The following is an 18098-nucleotide window of genomic DNA, read 5'->3' as shown; positions in this document are numbered from 1 at the left end:
TTGTTAATGTCAAGTAGGTGTAGAAAAAAAATGAAGTGTTTTGTGGATTATTGCTTTAGTTCTGATTGAACTAAAAATCTCATGATTATAAAAATCAAGACGATTCTTCATGTTTATCCATGAAAAAAAAACCAACTTAATTATCATTATATTACATTTTAATTATACTTTTTAACTATTAATTATAAATTGAATTAATTTTAAAAAATAATTGTTAACATTTAACTCCCTTTAATTATTATATATATATACATTAGTATTTGGAATTAAAAAAATAAAAGAAAGTATGATTAAAATATGAATATAATGGTTGTATAGGGTGTTTTTTATTGGAGAGTGTCAAAGTATACTATACTTTTTCGATAAGAAAAGAGGATTTTACCAAATATATTAAAGTAAAATATATTTCTACAGAATTGTTTAATCCAATTTTTATTTGAGATATATTGAACAATGTCATTTATAAAAAAATAAAAAAAGGGGCGGGTTGCAAACGTGTATTGTAATGTTCTCTTAAAATTAGAATGTATCATATTTTTTAAATATATAAATAATGTGCAGAGTTTAAGAATTGAAATAAAATAGTGAAAATAACAATGAAAGGGAAAAAAAATTCTATCTATCCTTATGATTGTTGACCAAGGAGTATAATATTTATTTCATAAAAATTGATTCAATTAATTTCTAATAATATTATTAATAATCTTACCTGCAGATATATGCAAAAACACGTTTTTTTGTTGTCATCCCGGCCCTAACAAGAGACACTTTAGAGGATAAAATACCCTTATAATCAAGTGTATTAGGAAATAAGCTGATTAAATTGTAACAGAATCATGCACATAATAAAATTTAAAATGAATTACAATTACAATCGTCCGTCTTCTAATTAACGTGATTATTTTTCTTTATCCTCAACTTCTTTTTCCTTCATTTTAAAGGAAACGTTTTATAATGTAAAGAGTGCAAGATGAGATATTTGCAGACAACTCATTGTCTGTATTAGAGAGATGCAAACATAAGTATGTTGACGTGTGAACTAAAACAGCTGATTATTATGGGCAAAAAATTACATTTTACATCATCAAATTTACAAAGAAATTTGCCGAAGGGGGATGAAGGTATGGAGAGTACAATGGAGAACTCAACAGATATTTACAGTAACATCATGGGATAATAACTATATGAACTTCTACTCTTTTAGCTTAGAATGTTAGAACCTGATCCTCCAAGCTTTTTACATCAACCAATTTCCTTTTCCAAATTTTGAATGAATTTGGATTGGTATAAGAAGTGGAAGCTGCTTCTGGGATTCAACCAAGCAATAGTTGCATCTAGTTACGACATAGTTTAAAGATCATCTACTCACGAGCCAACCCGGTTTAAATAGGATGTCTTCCTTAAAATTGCGGCCTGATACAGACACTGACTCACCTTGACGACGGTAACACTACAAAGGATTGAAAAGCATAAGTGAGAAATTTAAATTCTTATAGTGCTAGAAAAATGAGGCACAAATAAACAAAATATAAGTCAACCTGATATACTTGCTAATGTTATTAAGGAAAATTTTCTTCTTTCAATGCATGAACAGTAAACAATGAATTTAAGAGAAAAAAAATTGTAGCTGAAGTTTTATACTAAACAGATTAGTTAACAAAAATGACGGAGCATTACTTCGAGAATGAAATGGATGAGCTCAAGAAAGGTCTATAAAGAAATGGAGAAACAAGTTTAGCTGCTACATTTACTCTGTTGCAGAGGAATAAAGATCAAGTGTCCTAAAATCAAACATTTGGCAACAGCGTAGCAAGATTGTGGTGAGACATGGAAGTTTGGGACAAAAGTTCTATTTGAGGCATGAATTGAGAGAAGAGCTCGAGTAACTAACCTTGTAACATACAACAGTGTCATCGGGATACATTGCAAATAGCTTCGTACCAAGCCGTGCATCACAGGAATCACAGAGACTCTCGTCATCAATTTGAACATGCCTTGACCTCTCCTCCAATCTTGATAATCTTGCATCAATGTCCACAGCACGAGATAAATTATGCACAATCTGAAAGAATTTCTAACTAAGATCACAAGCCCATAATACGTGATTGACAACAGAAAGAAGAAATCAACCTTGAAATGTCAGACTACAGAGCACAAAGAAAAATTAATCTGGGGAAGATGGCATATAGGAGTTATTGGTAAAAATTAGTTTCATTTCAGAAATTACTGAATTTGGTGGTTACATTACATCCATACAAACTGGTGCTTGCTGTAAAGACTATACCAAAAGTATCTAACAAAAATAAGTCATACTTGTTCTATGAGCATTTAAAAAACAGTTATATTTGCCAAAAACCGAACTTCCAGAGAAGTTTCATAACGTGGGATTACTGATTATTTTTGACAGAAGCCACTACACCCTGAGTGGAGTTTAATTTTTCTTTCTCTATCACGTAGGAAAAAGACCTGAGATTAGGACAATCTATCCATCTGGAAAAAAACCAGGTAAGTACCTGTCCTTGACGATGATGATGAACTCTGGCCCTGAACATTCTTAGTAAAGTATCAGAAGCAAGTTGAAGTGGCATATCTGGAGATAGTTTCTGCATTATAAAACCAAAACTTTAAAATTAAGAACAACTCTGAAATGAATTAAATATAGTTAAAAAATGACAAACTGCATTTTAATAGATAGAGTCCTTTAATTGCAGAAAGATACATCCATCACTGACAATTATAAAACTTAGCATTTTCAATATGCCTACGGAGTGGCTTGCGCATGCAGCTCCATTGATTAATTTATAATATAACTGTTTCATAAAAAATAATAAAACTATTCATGAGACATCACCTAATAGTTTGAGGTTTGGGATAGTACACCACTGATATTGGTATTAAAGACCCCATGACAAACTCAAGAGTTCATATGTTGCAACCGCTATTTTTCTACACAAGTGTTGAATTTCAACATGATCTGAGTCATACAATTGCATTGTTCGATGTCCCAACATCAAACCCAAGATGATCTTGCATGTGGAGGAACTTTTAATACACCATCTATATACCTTCACCTAAGAGGTTATTGAGAACAACATTAGAAGAGAGGAGGTAATACAACCCTTCAATCCTTACCAAAGGGCTGAACAAGTTTAAAACCTGATGGCTTTATATGGGATAATCATTTTTTTATATTAATAATCTAAAGGAACTCTTCCAATGCAAGGAATCAACCCAATCAAGAGATGCCTTTCAAGGTCTATCTATACCCATAGGCCCAAAAGGAAACTTGTGTCTATTCAGAATTAGCTATTTTAGGGAGAAGGGAGTGAGTTCAAGGAGAGAGAATTGTTATAGGGGAGAGAATCAGAACTGAAGGAGACATTGTGGAATTGGGAATTGATTGGAGTCCAAATATATCTTGTCTTGGGGAAGAGCATTGCTCACATTCATCTTTATATTTTTCCTTCTTTGCTAATTAAATACAAATCATGGCATTATCTGTAAGGATATTCCTAACAGGTACACATATTTTCATGTCAACAGATCCTTTATCCATTTACAGTGGAGTAGGGTGCAAAATATGCACACAGCAGAATCTAGATGTTGCGAACGATTTGATTAAAAACTTAATATAGTGAGTTTAGTACCTCTAAAACTTGCAACGGATCTAATGATTCTCCATGATTATGGAGTAGGCGAACAGCAGCAGTAAACATGGGATCCTTACCATCTTGTGGGTCCAAATACATTTCAAGCAACCTGAGGACATTAAAAAAAGAGCATTAAAACGAACTTGTTAAACAATCTCAGCATAAATAAAATAAAACATTAAAAGGGTAAGTCGAGACAAACTGCATGTATGCATCAGCCCTTCCTATCTCAGCACAATACTGCTCAGCAGCTTCACTGTCTTCAAGTTTCCTGGGAGCCACCATATAATAATAATAATAAATAATAATAATAATAATAATAAAGAAAAAAAAAGTCCTTGTTATTGATTTTAAGACATTGTATGCCAATTGGTTTTTCTGCGTGTGTTTAACCTTGTTCACATTAAACCTCACATTCCTAAATCTATGAGAAATTCAACTGTTTGCTAAAATACATATCCAATGGAACCATGCTGATTGCAGAACTCCCAGCGTTAGACAATGACATTAGTCTGAACAGAATATGGTAAATTTATATCTCCCAATGCTTTTAAAGGTTTTTTCTTTACAAATTATTAGAAACTGCAAGCTTTGACACCATAAAAGGATAAATATTTTCTAAAAGCGTAATACATATTCATGTTTTCTATTTTGTCTACAACAACCAAGCCTTATCCCACTTAAAGAGGACAGTCAAATATACGGATAAAACATCCTCTTTCATCCCAATCAAAAACAAATTTTTAAATGAATCAAATCATTGGAAGGTCAATTTTAATCACATTTCTCGCTAGTATACATAATAAAATCAAGATTCCAAAATCACAGCATTTGAGATCAAAACTCCTGCTCCAAAAAGGTAGTGCAGTGCAAAGATGGAATCAAAGTTCAAAAAATATAAAATATTACTCTTTGAATGTCCATGGACTATTGATCACGAGAAAATCCCAAATTTTTTCTTGCCTTTATTGGTCTATTTATCACACACTTCTATTGCAACAAATTACCCTGTTTCTGCCTTTGGGTCTGTTCTTCATCTATTCTCATTGTTTACTATTTTCTATCCTAAAAAATGCACACAAACGCAGCACTATTTACTAGAGTTGTCTTGCTTGGGTCCATTGGGTGTTGGTTTTTTCTATATTTGCTATTACTCCTTTCATTCCTATTTATAAGATCCTTTCAACAAATTCACACTCTTCAAGAAAATTAGTTAAAAACAATAAATTGATCAATAATTTGTATTGTTGTTTCAAAATTAACTTTGGTATATTTAAAGCTAAAGTAGTTGAGTGAGACTTTAATATAAATGAGTACTTACATTCTCAAATCAGAGTAGAAAAGAGAAACCTTATTTCATTTATTTCAAATATTTATTAATATTTTAAAGTAAGAAAATGTCAATTACTTAAGGGTATTTTAGGAAAAAAATAATTAATGCATCATTCAACTACAAAGGAGTCTTACAAAAAGGGTTAACAAGTTTTATTAAATGAGTCTTAAAAATCGGGACGGAGGTGGTAACACACAAGATTCCAGTTCACCAGTGGCTTGTTAATTTGGACAGCATAATATCACATTTAGGCAAAGTTTAAAAAGATACACCTTACTTGATAAATTATTCAGGGCATGCACATGTTGTTATATGATGAACAGAATGTATATACCATTGTCAGTCTAAAACTGGGGAGACGGTTATTGGCAGTGCAATTTAGATCAAGCATTTACGTATTCTCTTCTCTGAGTCTGTTTGCATGTCATCCCAGTAGATTATGAGTAAGCTAGTTTGTTTTGAAATATTTAAGCTTGAATTCTGACGTTTTGTACTTGTTTAACCTTTAGAGTTTTAGCATTATGACCTTGTAATTTGCTCATTTACGTAAGGGTTTAACTTGTACTTTCATAGCTTTGACTGAATTTATGTGAAAGCTAGTGCAAATTTTGAAGCTAATTCGACACTTACAAAGCCAAAATTTGGAGGACCAAAGTCTCCTGCCCCAGTCTTCTATATAGAATAGCCTGTCAAGTAAAGAAAAAATAAGTAAAGAATGTTAATCCTCCTGTTAGAATAAAATCACCGGTTACAGATTTCTAGGGAATTAGGTGTTACATAATCTGAAAAACTAGGATGATTAATTCTTAATTATTAGGTGTATTTATTATAATTGACTCTATATTATGTTATAAATACATGATGTGTGGCCTGCATTAGACACACAATTCATTCAGAACATATACAATTCTATATGGTATCAGAACTATTCTATATGGTATCAGAACTATTGTTATTACCCAAGAAAACATCAAAAGTTTCAAAATTACCTTCTCTAACCACAATTCTGATCCTTCAATCAAATAAAGAACTTCTTCTGGATCATACAAGTCTGAAGATTGCAAAAAAATCTGCAATCTTTCCCTGACAGGTGTGTCAAAGATTGAGTTCTTGGACACAGCCAAACTTGTCTCCGTATTTTCACTATCCAGAGTCTTAGAGATATTTTCAGATTCAAAGACTTCAATTGCTGATTTGGCAAGTGAGAGGGCATACAACGTATGCAACTGTGTATCATTACAGTCCTGATCTTCAATCAACCACTGGAGATACCTAAATACAAGAACCGAGCATAAACCAAAGTATTAGAATTTTAATAAATAGAAAAAAAAAATTATCTCAGTCTATTTCCTACTTACAGAGGAAAGTGAAGGCTCCTTCAGGTTCAAAGCTTATATTAAATTGTCTATATTTTACAAACAAGAGTTCATTCTTGATGTACATACAAGATACCTAAGTTTGTACTTTTTCCTTCCTTCTAGAATTCTAAAAACATTTTTTACTATTGCATTCATCACTAGACTTCTTTTCTTATTTTTTAAAATGCTAATAAAATGGAGGTTTAGAAAACTTAGAAACTCTGGCTGCATTAGTGATAAGATGATTCGTGTCATGGATGATGGTACTATAGAGCTTCCAAATTGAAAGAAATTATGGGAACAGAATAAAGAGAAACAAGAAAAGGGATTCTCCTTCTAAATATAGAGTTTTATTAATATAAAAATTTAAAAGCTCTATGAATGCAGGTCACAGAAGCTCTTCTCTATATATATTGAGTTTTAATATCTTGGAGGCATACAGAGTCAGTTTACCTTATTTGGGAGTGACTCAGGATTTCAGGTGGGTATGAATTTTCCAATGAGCATGCATTAAATCAAACAGGACTTATTACTATACTAGATTCAAAGAGCATACCACATTTGGATTCACTGCTATACCAGATAAATCAGAGCATGAATTACATTCAAAAAGCATGGCACATCAGTCGTCCAGGAGACATTTACATTTTCAACCATCATGAAAACAGAAGAGAATCACAAAAACATTGTTAATCTGATTTTTAGATTCTATGGGATCAGTTTTGTAAGCAAATTTAAAATATTAAATAGATTTTGAATGAGAAACATTTTTGAAACTAGAAAGAGAGAAGGCATCAAAACAGGTCCTGAACGAATTTTACAATGATGATGCAACGATGAGATGTGATGAGCAATAGTAACTTAATATTGACACTCTATAGTAATAGTTCAGGAAATATAAATGTAGCCTAACTAATGTAACATTTTCTAACTCTAATCAGTGGTTATATTTATTATATAGTCAGCAAAACATAAAAGGAATGAAAATGAAATAAAAGAAGAATTAATAACTCTATCAAATCCTTCAAATCAACAACCATAAGCATCCTCATAAAATTCTTAAACATCTTAGTTTTGCTAGCATACTGCAGACAGAAAACACAATGGCGTACCTCTGTAGAATTTCTACCTTCTGTGGATCAATGGTTGTAACAACTTCATCTGTAGTGTGAAAGGAATAACACATCACTGATGGTTTCAGAAATAAAACAAACTTAACAAAAATAAAAACATAACAACGACTATCATATTCGAGAACCTTTTGGCAGAGTATATTAGGCATTGGATGATAATATTCATTAAAGCAACTAGTCCAAACTAGTCATAATTTACATTTCTCAATAAAAAGTATCAAAGCATAACAATAATCCAAATAACGAGCACAAAATTCTCATGGAATCAAGGCCAACCAGGAGAAAGATGGATCTCTCGTTTCTCTGAAGTTAAAACTTTGACTGCAAGAACCTGGCTAATATCTGCAATCTGAAATGAAAATATTCAAAACATGAATAATGATCACTTGATCAAATTATCAAGTTGGAACAACAAACACCTAAACACTCGTACCCATCCTAGATGCTGTAGAATCAACTCTTGATCAGAAGATTCCTCAAGAATTTTTGATGCTTCAGCTGCAGCAATTGACCTCCCAGAAATGAGGCTTTCCCCACTGTCCTGCGTGCTATTCTCCAAAGCAGGGTCTTTCCACAGGCCAGATGAATAATTTCTTGCTAGGATTCGCCAAATATGCACAGCTTTTGAGCTCATTCCTTTACTTGCACACAAGAAGGCAAGTGTCCGTAGGTGCCCAGACTCTTCTAACATCTGCTCCAATTCCTCCTGAAAGAGAAATGCATTCCATAAGGTCATTTTTCAAGCAACTCCAGGTAACTCCCATTATTTCAAGCAACTCCAGGTAACTCCCATTATTTCAAGCAACCTATGTTTCCATTAAAAGGCAGCATAGATTTAGAAAAGGGAATCTTCTCATTTCCTGTTCATGCTTGCAGTTGACATTCAAAGTAGGTTAGGTTTGTGGTTTCTCGTGTTCATTTTGCTATTGATGCTATTTTCTTTCCATAGAGCTTCAGAAATAATCATATCAGGAACAAGAAAAAGTAATTCCTCAAATCTACATAGAAATAATATCTGCAACTCCATTTACTATTTTTTACATTGCTAATTAGGAAAAAGTATCAAAATCATTTCAATCAAATAATTAATACATGTTAGAATAATGTTCAGTTCATGTATTATATCTTAAATGCTTAAAATTAAAAAGAATAAGTATTTCGGAAGTAGCACCCATTCTTGAGTATTTAGGAATCAATATTATAGATACAGATGTTCTGCATAATCTAAGTATCATTCAATAAGTCAGTCAATTTTTCACTTAAACAACTCCATGCACCTCCCTCTATTTCTCTCCTGTAAATTCAACAATTATAACATCCAGAACTCAGCTTATTTAAAAACAATAACATTAATTTGCACGTACCACAACACACCAGTTTGTAGAAGATGCCAGCCTCTCCATGTCCTCAACACAATTTAGAGCTCTATAGAGATACATTAGTAGAGTGTCAACTCCCTCCCTGACTGATTCGGTTAGGTCTTTTTCTCGACAGGCCTCCAAATACCTAAACACAATATTGATCAACAAAGATGGTTACAAAAACAAGTCAAAGACCATAACAACAGATTCCACAAAAATTATTAATATACGGTGCAATTTTGAAATGAGACTGAAACCCAAATTCAGTATATTCCGATCTTCTTCTATGTAAACTTTCCTTTATAATCTGCCAAAAGTCCTGGTACAGGATATAGGAGCTTTTTGTAGGAATCTGTATTGTATTAAATTACCATAGACTACATGAATATAATCAACATCCAAAACTGAAACAAATAAGTGAATAATAACAAAATTGAAGTCAGACCTACTAATGTTCTCGATTGCTGACTTCAATAAATCAGCTCTATTCACTGGATTGAGAAATAGATCATTATCTACTATTGTTTCTACACCTGCTTTCCTCAGAAAAGAAGCTCTTTGGATTGTCATCAAGCCATCATCTATAACATCTTCAAGGGGGGCTGGTGGAGGATGCAAACCCCAATACCTATTCCTAGGAACCTACAAAAGCCAGTTTGAACATCTGTACCACATTCATACAGCACAAATTTTAAATAGTTGAATAATGTATATGTATTCAGGACAAGTACCACATTTCACAATATAGCCCACATGACCTAATAGAAAAATTAGTAGTTAATACAGTACATTTGATTGAAATTAATTAAGCACATCAAATTGCCCAAGGTATCACAAGAGTGAACTTCTACCATTATGAGTGTGTTAAGCAAAGCTTTTTAAGCTAGCTTTTGGCTCATTTGACTAGCTTATTTTAATATTAAACCTATTTGATAAAAGAACTTATTTGAGTAGCTTGTAGTATTTTGCAGCATTTTTCTGAAGTTCTATCCTCTCAAAAGCACAACTACTTTTTGCAAACCATGCCACAAGCGCAAGAACCATAGCAGCCATGATAGTCACTTCAACAGTCAGCATATCAAATGAAAGTTAGGATAGCAGAGCATGGATCCGCCATGTAATAGCACTATAGAACCACTATTGCTGCTACTCAAATTCAACAATACTTTCTTATACGCCTTGCATATTGATATTTTGCCAAAAATATTACATACCACAAACATAAGTCAGCAACACAAAGCAGCCACTCCCAAAAACACTATAGCAGTATATTAAAATTTTAATTTAGATAGACGTAATCCAACCACAAATGCTGGTTCACTAAATGAGGGTTGCCCCAAATATCTTGACACTATTTCTAGTCAATGTAGAACTTGGGTTTTTCCCAAGACAGAATGGCATATAGCTAGATGGCTACTGTTTTAATATTATACTAAATAACCAACCATCAAAATTATTATTATTATTATTATTATTATTATATATTACTTAAATATTATTATTGTGCAAATAACTTTACAGATTTTAAAATCGAAATATTTTTAATATTATTATTGTTCTAAAATATTGTGCTTAAAATATCTCTATTTAAATTTGTGTAGAAAATTAATATTGAATATTGATTTTTTTCTTCCAATTTTTTATTAGAAGGGATTAGAAATTGATATATGAATAAGGATCTAAAAGTTAAAAGTAAGGCTCTGGACAACAGTTAAAACTGACAATCCAAATAATAGTTAAAAATATAGGTCAAAAACACTATCTTGTCTCAACGAAAACAAAACATTGCAAAGTGGAAAAAAAAACACAATTTTGAAACAAAGCTTAAGGCAGTGATATAAATAGAGACAAACACAATGTACCAGTAAGGACCATCGATTTGGATCACGCATTATAAATGGGAATACTTCAGAAGGTTGCATCGTGTCAGAAAGCAAGAAGTGGTCCACTGCTTCTTTAAAATGCAAGTCAAAAAGCAAGAGGAATCCCACTTGAGCATGAACAAACGAAAGCAAATCTTTTGACATTTCCCCTTCTGACTCAAGCTCCTCCACCAAGGATATGGCTCCCTTATAGTTCTTCTTCCTCAGAAGGTCTTTTATTTGTTCTACAGAAGGTAATTTCTGATAGCACACTACCTAGAAAGACATGTAAAAAAATTAAATACTTCATTGAGCTAGGAATACCACAGTCAAAATTATTTTTAATTCGACAACAGAATAAATTAACACAACATAGGATCTAATAATTAATTGAGGCATGATCAACAGTTAAAAATTTAAATGACATTAACAAAACTACAAGCAATAGAATAACAAAAAACCAAACAATATCACTTTGCATCACAAGGTCCCTATTTTGCCTGGCATTCACAAATCGTTCCTGGTGCAGACACGTTGGAGCACAGAACACCCCAAATTACAACACTTGGCTACAACTGAATAGTTGTTAGTTGTTAGTTGTTAGTTGTTAGTTGTAGTTAGTTACAATTGAACCGTTGTCAATTGTAGGTCATTACAAATAAACAGTTGTCAATTAATTCGTGTTTCCTTTGTCCTTATAAACATGTGTTTTGCAACAAAGGTTTACTGAGTTTTGTGTCTTTCACTCCAAGTAATAATCACTCTTGTTAATTCAATATGTTATCCGAAGGTAGTTGATCCTCATTCATGGCTTCCATCAATCCTAAAACTCCTCATATCCTACTCCAACCCCTACTTCACTAGGAGATTCTCAATCATCTATTTTTGGTGCATGCTCCAGTAGCATTTTTACATCAAATTACAGAGCAAATTGATAAAAACAACTGCTTTGTACAGGTTGAACATGTGAGGAAGGCACATTCTTTGCATCATTTCATGGTTGCTCGTCAAATTTCATCAAGATTTCTTACAGAAAAAGATCGTGTTCTTAATAGACTTAATACACTTGAGATTAAAAACTGATAAAAATATATGCTTGAGGGCTTAACAGATCCCTCTCATTATCTTCTATATATATTGAAAAAGCAAGAGTACATGGAACACCAAGAGTCTGCACTAGACCTCTAGGTACAGAACTAGGTACTACTCATTACTGGTCTGGCAGACTAGCCTTAATGATGATATGTAACAGTAATTACTCTAACAAATACAAAGTATCTTTCATGAGAACCACAAGATTAAATGTTTATTGTATGGCTTCAGTTGTCTCTTTCCAACACTGTCTTGTGGCGGGTGCTTGGATGTATTCAGTCATATGTAATCCACGTCAAGATACATGCATATTTTCATCATTAAACTAGGAAAAAAGCATGTCAATTGTGTTCTAAGTTCAAAAACTCTTTTTTGGATAATTACTATTACTGAGAATTTCTTCTTCTTCTTAAGTCTCTTATTGACTCTCTTTGTTCAGATGGAGATCCTGCTTCCTCAAAAGAACATATGGATTCCATTCTCGAAGGATTTCCTCTAGAATATGATTTTGTTATTGTAGTTATTGAAAGAAAAATTGATATTGTTACTATTGAAGAAGTTGAAGGTTTTCTTGCAAAAGAACTGCAAATTACAGAAGTATATGAAAGGATCATATTCTACCCTTTCTCTTAATATTGCTTAACATTCATTGGCTCATTCCTCACATTCATGATCAACAAAAATCAACACAGCAACATTGGCCAGAATACTCAGTTTTACCAGACAGATTTTACTGGTTCTAGACGAGGAAGAGGAGGTTGCTTTTGTCATTGAGGAGGTTGCTTTCGTAGTTGAGGAAGAGGCTGTGGAGGTTGTAGTTCTATGTAGTGCCAAGTCTGCTTGAAATATGGTCATACTTCCCTTTTATGTTATCACAAGTTAAATTTACAACATCAATCATCATCTATGACCTGTACATTTAATGTGGCTTGGGTGAATTCCTCAATAGCTGCTCCTGGTTATTTTTCAACTTCACATTGGCCTCAAACATCTTGTTAGGATACTTTAAGACTAACCCAATCGCACAAAACCGGTTCATAAGGTAAGGTTTGCACACTTATATATTATAAATTGGCTTTATGTCTAGTCGAAATGGAACCTCTAACACATCTCTTACGCTAAGACATATACATCTCATACGTGAGACTAGATATTAATGGGTGATCTGATGGTAACCCGATAGCGAATGAAACAATAGACCCAACAAACTACAAATTTCGCTAAGATAGGCTCTAACCATGACTTTGACACTATGTTAAGATGTATACTTTAAACCAAACTCAATCTCACAAAATCAGCTTGTAAGGTGAGGTTTGCACCCACTTATATATGGTGAATTGACCTAATCTCTAGTCAATGTGAGACCTCCAACACATCTAACATTCCATATCAATATATTCATCCCACCCAACCACAGGCTATGGTCACAAACACTGAACCATCTGCATGTTAGACCTGATTTACAGATTCAGGGACTTCCTATCATGTAACAAATTTCGCTTAAAACATCCAATAGAATGCTCCTTTCGAAGGATCTAATCAGACTTTTGTAGGCAATGGGCAAGGTCTTCACATACACTCTTCTGGCTCCACTACCTTCTTTTCACTCTTTAATCTGAAAATCCACTTAACTCTCAATAAACTTTTATAGGCTCCTTCAATACACAAGAATTTAATTAGTGTGGGAAAGTTTCGTCCAGATAACAATGTCTATTTTGTGTTTTATTCCCAACCATTGCTTTGTTAAATTTCAAAAATCCTAGGAAGTTCTTCTTCATGAACATGTTGGACCCGATGGCCTCTTTAGTTTTCAAGTCTTCAGTTTATGCCTGAGTATTGTTTGTTCTGGTAATCCTGGTATTAATACCACTATTTCCAATAATTGTTCTACAGGCAGTGCCTACACTTGGCACCTTAGATCAGGAGATCTTAATCGCAATGTACTACATACTTGGCACCTTAGATTAGAATATACCATTTTATAGTGAAAGTTCTATGCCTTTTTGTTCAGCATGTTATACGGGCAAAGCACATAAACTTTCTTCTCAAGCTTCCTTATTAACAGTGAATCACCTTTTCAAATAGTGTATAGTGACTTGTGAGGACCTTCCCTGTTCCCTCTTCTAATGATTTTTCTTATTATATTTCCATGGTGGATGCCCTTTTCACATAATTTGTTGTCTCCCGACTATCTGCTCATGGAAGACACTTACAACCAATTTCAATTCCTCTCCCAACTCTCAAAGCTAAGTTTCCCATCGCAGACTATGTTCTCTGTTCAGAACTTCTGAACCCTGTTTTAATGTTTTGCTCTGTCCTGTGTTTGAGCATTCTTTGATCTGATCTCTGCTCAAGCCTTCATGTTTGCCTTTGTTCTGATCTTGTATTGGTGTCTATGTTCACGTTTTGTTTTGTTCATCAGCCACACACCTCCTTTTGTGCTGGGTGACATTAATTTTACACTATATAAAAATTATGTATTTATATGTTGACCTTTTTATTTAAGCAATGTAGTGTGAAGCTTAATGAGGCTAAATTCATTAATATAACCTAGGACTAAAATCAATTACAGGCTATTGAGCACCTATACTTGCGTTTGGTTTATGCATCCAACACAAATATTCTCATAATTCACCTATATGTATCTATGAAGTATCCAAGTCTTAAGGTGTGAAAAACCAATACAGTAAACTATGAGACAGAAGGAGGCACGTAAAATTGCAGTCGTTATTATGAGCTACTCCATATTCAGATTACCCCAACAATCAATTATTCCACATGCACCAAAAAATCAAAAAAGTAAACCGACCGTCCAAGCTAATATCACAAGTACATAATCAATCAACTAAATTATGATCTCAATGGCACTAGATTCAAACTACAACATACCTTGGTAGCAGTGGCAACAACAACAATCCTCCCATCCCTATCTTCCTCGCTAGCAACAACGCATCGCCCAACTCCTTCCCCACCAAACGGCAAAACCTGAACACACCCACCATTCCTTTTATGATACAACTCAATCTTCCCATCACTCACCACAACCACATAATAACCAATCTCTCCAACTGAATCCAACCCATGCCGGAACACCAGACTCCCTCCCACCGGCTGCCCATGTGCGTCAACAATAACCCCCACATTGTCCACCAACAACAGCACCCTCCACTCCTTGTGCAAAAGCTTCAACCTTGGCGGCCGCGACACATCCGGCAGCGAGAAGATCACACAGCTCTGCCCAGTTACACAGGAAATCAAACTATACCCATTTACAGTACCAACAACAATAGAATCATTAAGCCACACCATGGCACTAACAACCCCATCAACACACTGAATCTCCTTCAAAACCACAAGAGAGCCACCACCACCATCATCCCTCTCATTTTTCCCATTCCTATTCCCCAAGACAAGCTCCGCAAGAATCAACCTCTTCCCAACAACAACCGCAAAAACACAACCACCCTCACTGTGCATTTCACCCTCCTTCACTGAGTTCATTCTCAATTTCTGAAACAACCCTAACCCCGAACCTAGCCCCGAACCTGAACCCGAACCCAAACCCAAACTCTCGGATTCGCCGTTCCTAAACCTCCTCCTCGTGACCAAAGATACTCCCTTCGAGAAATTCAATTTCGAAGCGCGATTCGAGAGCTCAGAGTCCACCAAGAACAAAGCCCCATTGGAGAGCAACAGAACCTTCCCGAACTCCTCGATCACCGAAATGCACTCGACTGCGGCGTCGCTCACCGAAACGCTCCGCAGAAACGATAGCTTCCGCAGAACGGCATCGTTCGGGGCGCCGTCACCGTCGTCGGTGTCTGCCGATAGGGAGAAGAGGGTTCCAGAGTTAGTTCCGACGTAGAGGACAGTAGAACGGTCCCGTCTCGCATCCGGCAGTGTGGCAAGTGCGAGCGATCGAATAGAACTGGCGCGTGAGTGGGCGGTGAGGTCGAACTGCGCGTGAGGCTCCAAAACCACCCGAGCCATGCTGCTTTCAACCTTCGACATTCTCTAATGTCTCAGCCTTTGAGAGTTTCGTCTTCAGTTACAGCGGAAGTAACTAAAAGTGAAAATCACCCAAATTTTAAATAAATAAATAAATATTCACATAACTAACTAAATGTGAATATGAAAACACTGTTTCTGAATCCGGCATCGAAAATTCTTCACTTAGCGGCGCCGATAACCGTCGAAAATGTTCCGGCAGCGGCGGCGGTGATCACGGAGGTTCCGTTTTCCCACGAGCTGTCTTTGTCGGTGGGGTAACTCCTCTCGGTGGCCGGAGCTTTAAGTCTAAAAGGAGCTGAGAACAAAATTATATAAAAGCCCTCCACAGAATTTTTTTTCTTTTTTCTTTTTTTCAATATACACTTGTAGTTTTGCAATTCAGGTTTAAAATAGTATTATTTTACAGTAATATGAATTTATTATATAATTTATATTTTATAAGTTTTATTGTGTTAATTGCACATGCTAAATTAATATAAGTCTCTCGTAATTTATTATAAATTTATAGAAAAATGTTTTTTTAATGAACTGAATATTCATTGGAAGATTGTTGAAAGGTAAATTAAATTGATTTTTTATTTAGAAGATTTTATAGATCAAAAAATTTAATTAAATATTTAGTGAACTAAAAAAACTCATAAATTTATTTATCGAATTTTCTTATAATTTAAAATAAAAGTTATCTTTTCCATCAGTTTTGTTTTGATTTTTCAAAAAAAAAATATAAACTATAAGCTATTTCACCTAATTTTGCCAACCAGAATTATTCAATTCAATATTAATAATATTTATATTGCTAATACAATATTAATATTTCAGACTTAAGCACCTTTTTTATGATATTTTTTTATTCATCATATCATTTTTAAGTTAAAAGTTTGATTAATCCTTGAATTCAAAAGCAATTAATTATCTATATCATCAATAAATAGTGGAAAAAAATAAGTTATCTATTGATATTATTTAATTTTTCCCACATTTTATTGGTCGTGTTAATTTAATTGCTTATCAATTGATAGATTGGGAACATTAGTTTAACTTAAATACAATAAGCCCAAAAAAAAGGTTGAGAAACCAAATTTACAAATATACCAAAGTTGATCGATAAAAAGTAAAATCAAACTTATATTCATCTTTTAAACTAAATTGTCTTTAAACAATACAGTTATTATTCAATAATTAATAATTACAATATGTAAAATCAATTTACAATTAAAAAAATACCTTACTTAAGAATAAAAATGTGGAATCAATTTAATATTAGATTTTTTTTAACACCATTCACTGTAACATTCCAAAATTTCTACAAATTATTGCTTAAAATCATCCAAATCTTAAAAAATACACACACACACATATATATATATATATATATATATATAATATATATATCATTACATTGTATTTAAAAGAAATATATTTCCAAAAGAACCAAAAACTACTTTAAAGATGAAAACAAACTTCATTATTTACTCTACCACTACTTCAAGCCTTCGTTGACCATTCACACTTCTTATACTAACATTACCATCTATTCCTTGCAGAGAAAAACTCAAACAAACACAAAAAAAAAATGAAAAACTAATATAATTTAGGAGCAATAATTACATATCATAAAGATTATGGAAATAAATTTTTGTTATACAATCAATTCTTAATATAGACTTTCCCTTTGCTCTCATCACTCAATCACTTATTCAACAAGCATTTCCTATAAAAATCAAACTAAAATCAAACTAAAACTCAAATGATTGACATTCATTAACATTAACGGTGTAACATTTACCCATATGACTCTAATCTAAAACTTTAATCACAATTTTATAACACGGCTCAAATAAAGGAATACATTTATATGTTACTTCTTAAAGACTAGTGTAGTAAATTGCACCTGTCATTCTTACTTCAAAATCCTCTAGTGATGTTCCAACACTCAAAATCAAATTTTCCAACCAAAGCATGATAGGGTTAATCCCATTAACTCCATAAGTATGATACTCATATTATATTTGTCTACCATGTGGAGCATCTTCGACTCACACTACCTAAATATTTGACTTTATTTGAGTGAGATACCAGTTGATTCAAGATAGTCTCACATCCTCAAAGTTCCTTCAATACACTTGGACTCACCCTAGATTAGCATTTCTCTTGGAAATAACTAATTTGACAACTAAAACACACTAAATTTTTCATAAATAATCCTACATTATCAAACATAACTCAATAGAATTATAAATATAATTTGTGGCAGCTAAGAAAACAATTTATAAAATTATAAATCACTTATACTATGAA

At 33.4% G+C, this 18098-nt stretch overlaps 1 protein-coding gene across 2 annotated transcripts; it reads right to left on the bottom strand.

The window, feature by feature from the left end:
* Positions 1-1027: 1027 nt before the first annotated feature.
* On the bottom strand, positions 1028-16151 carry LOC148195538 (vacuolar sorting protein 3-like). Of its 2 annotated transcripts, none has more exons than XR_015780790.1 (14): positions 14679-16151; positions 10698-10973; positions 9281-9477; positions 8839-8980; positions 7908-8180; positions 7751-7823; positions 7454-7502; positions 5973-6255; positions 5614-5669; positions 3853-3921; positions 3648-3759; positions 2514-2603; positions 1892-2021; positions 1028-1450 (listed from the first exon to the last, which is right to left on the bottom strand). XR_015780790.1 is itself a non-coding variant. In XM_088094356.1 (14 exons), the coding sequence occupies exons 1-14, from the start codon at positions 15798-15800 to the stop codon at positions 1358-1360; spliced, it is 3006 nt and encodes a 1001-aa protein (XP_087950482.1). In that variant the 5' UTR covers positions 15801-16146; the 3' UTR covers positions 1028-1357. The 2 variants fall into 2 exon arrangements, 1 of the variants encoding a protein (XP_087950482.1); XM_088094356.1 differs by having other exon boundaries at positions 1892-2062; positions 14679-16146.
* Positions 16152-18098: the final 1947 nt, after the last annotated feature.

This window comes from Vigna umbellata, chromosome 7 (genome assembly GCF_029865625.1).
Source record: "Vigna umbellata cultivar VRB3 chromosome 7, Vumbellata_1.0, whole genome shotgun sequence".
Classification (NCBI taxonomy): Eukaryota; Viridiplantae; Streptophyta; class Magnoliopsida; order Fabales; family Fabaceae; genus Vigna; species Vigna umbellata.
Note: the sequence above shows the minus strand (reverse complement) of the source record. Positions and strands in the feature narration are given on the sequence as shown.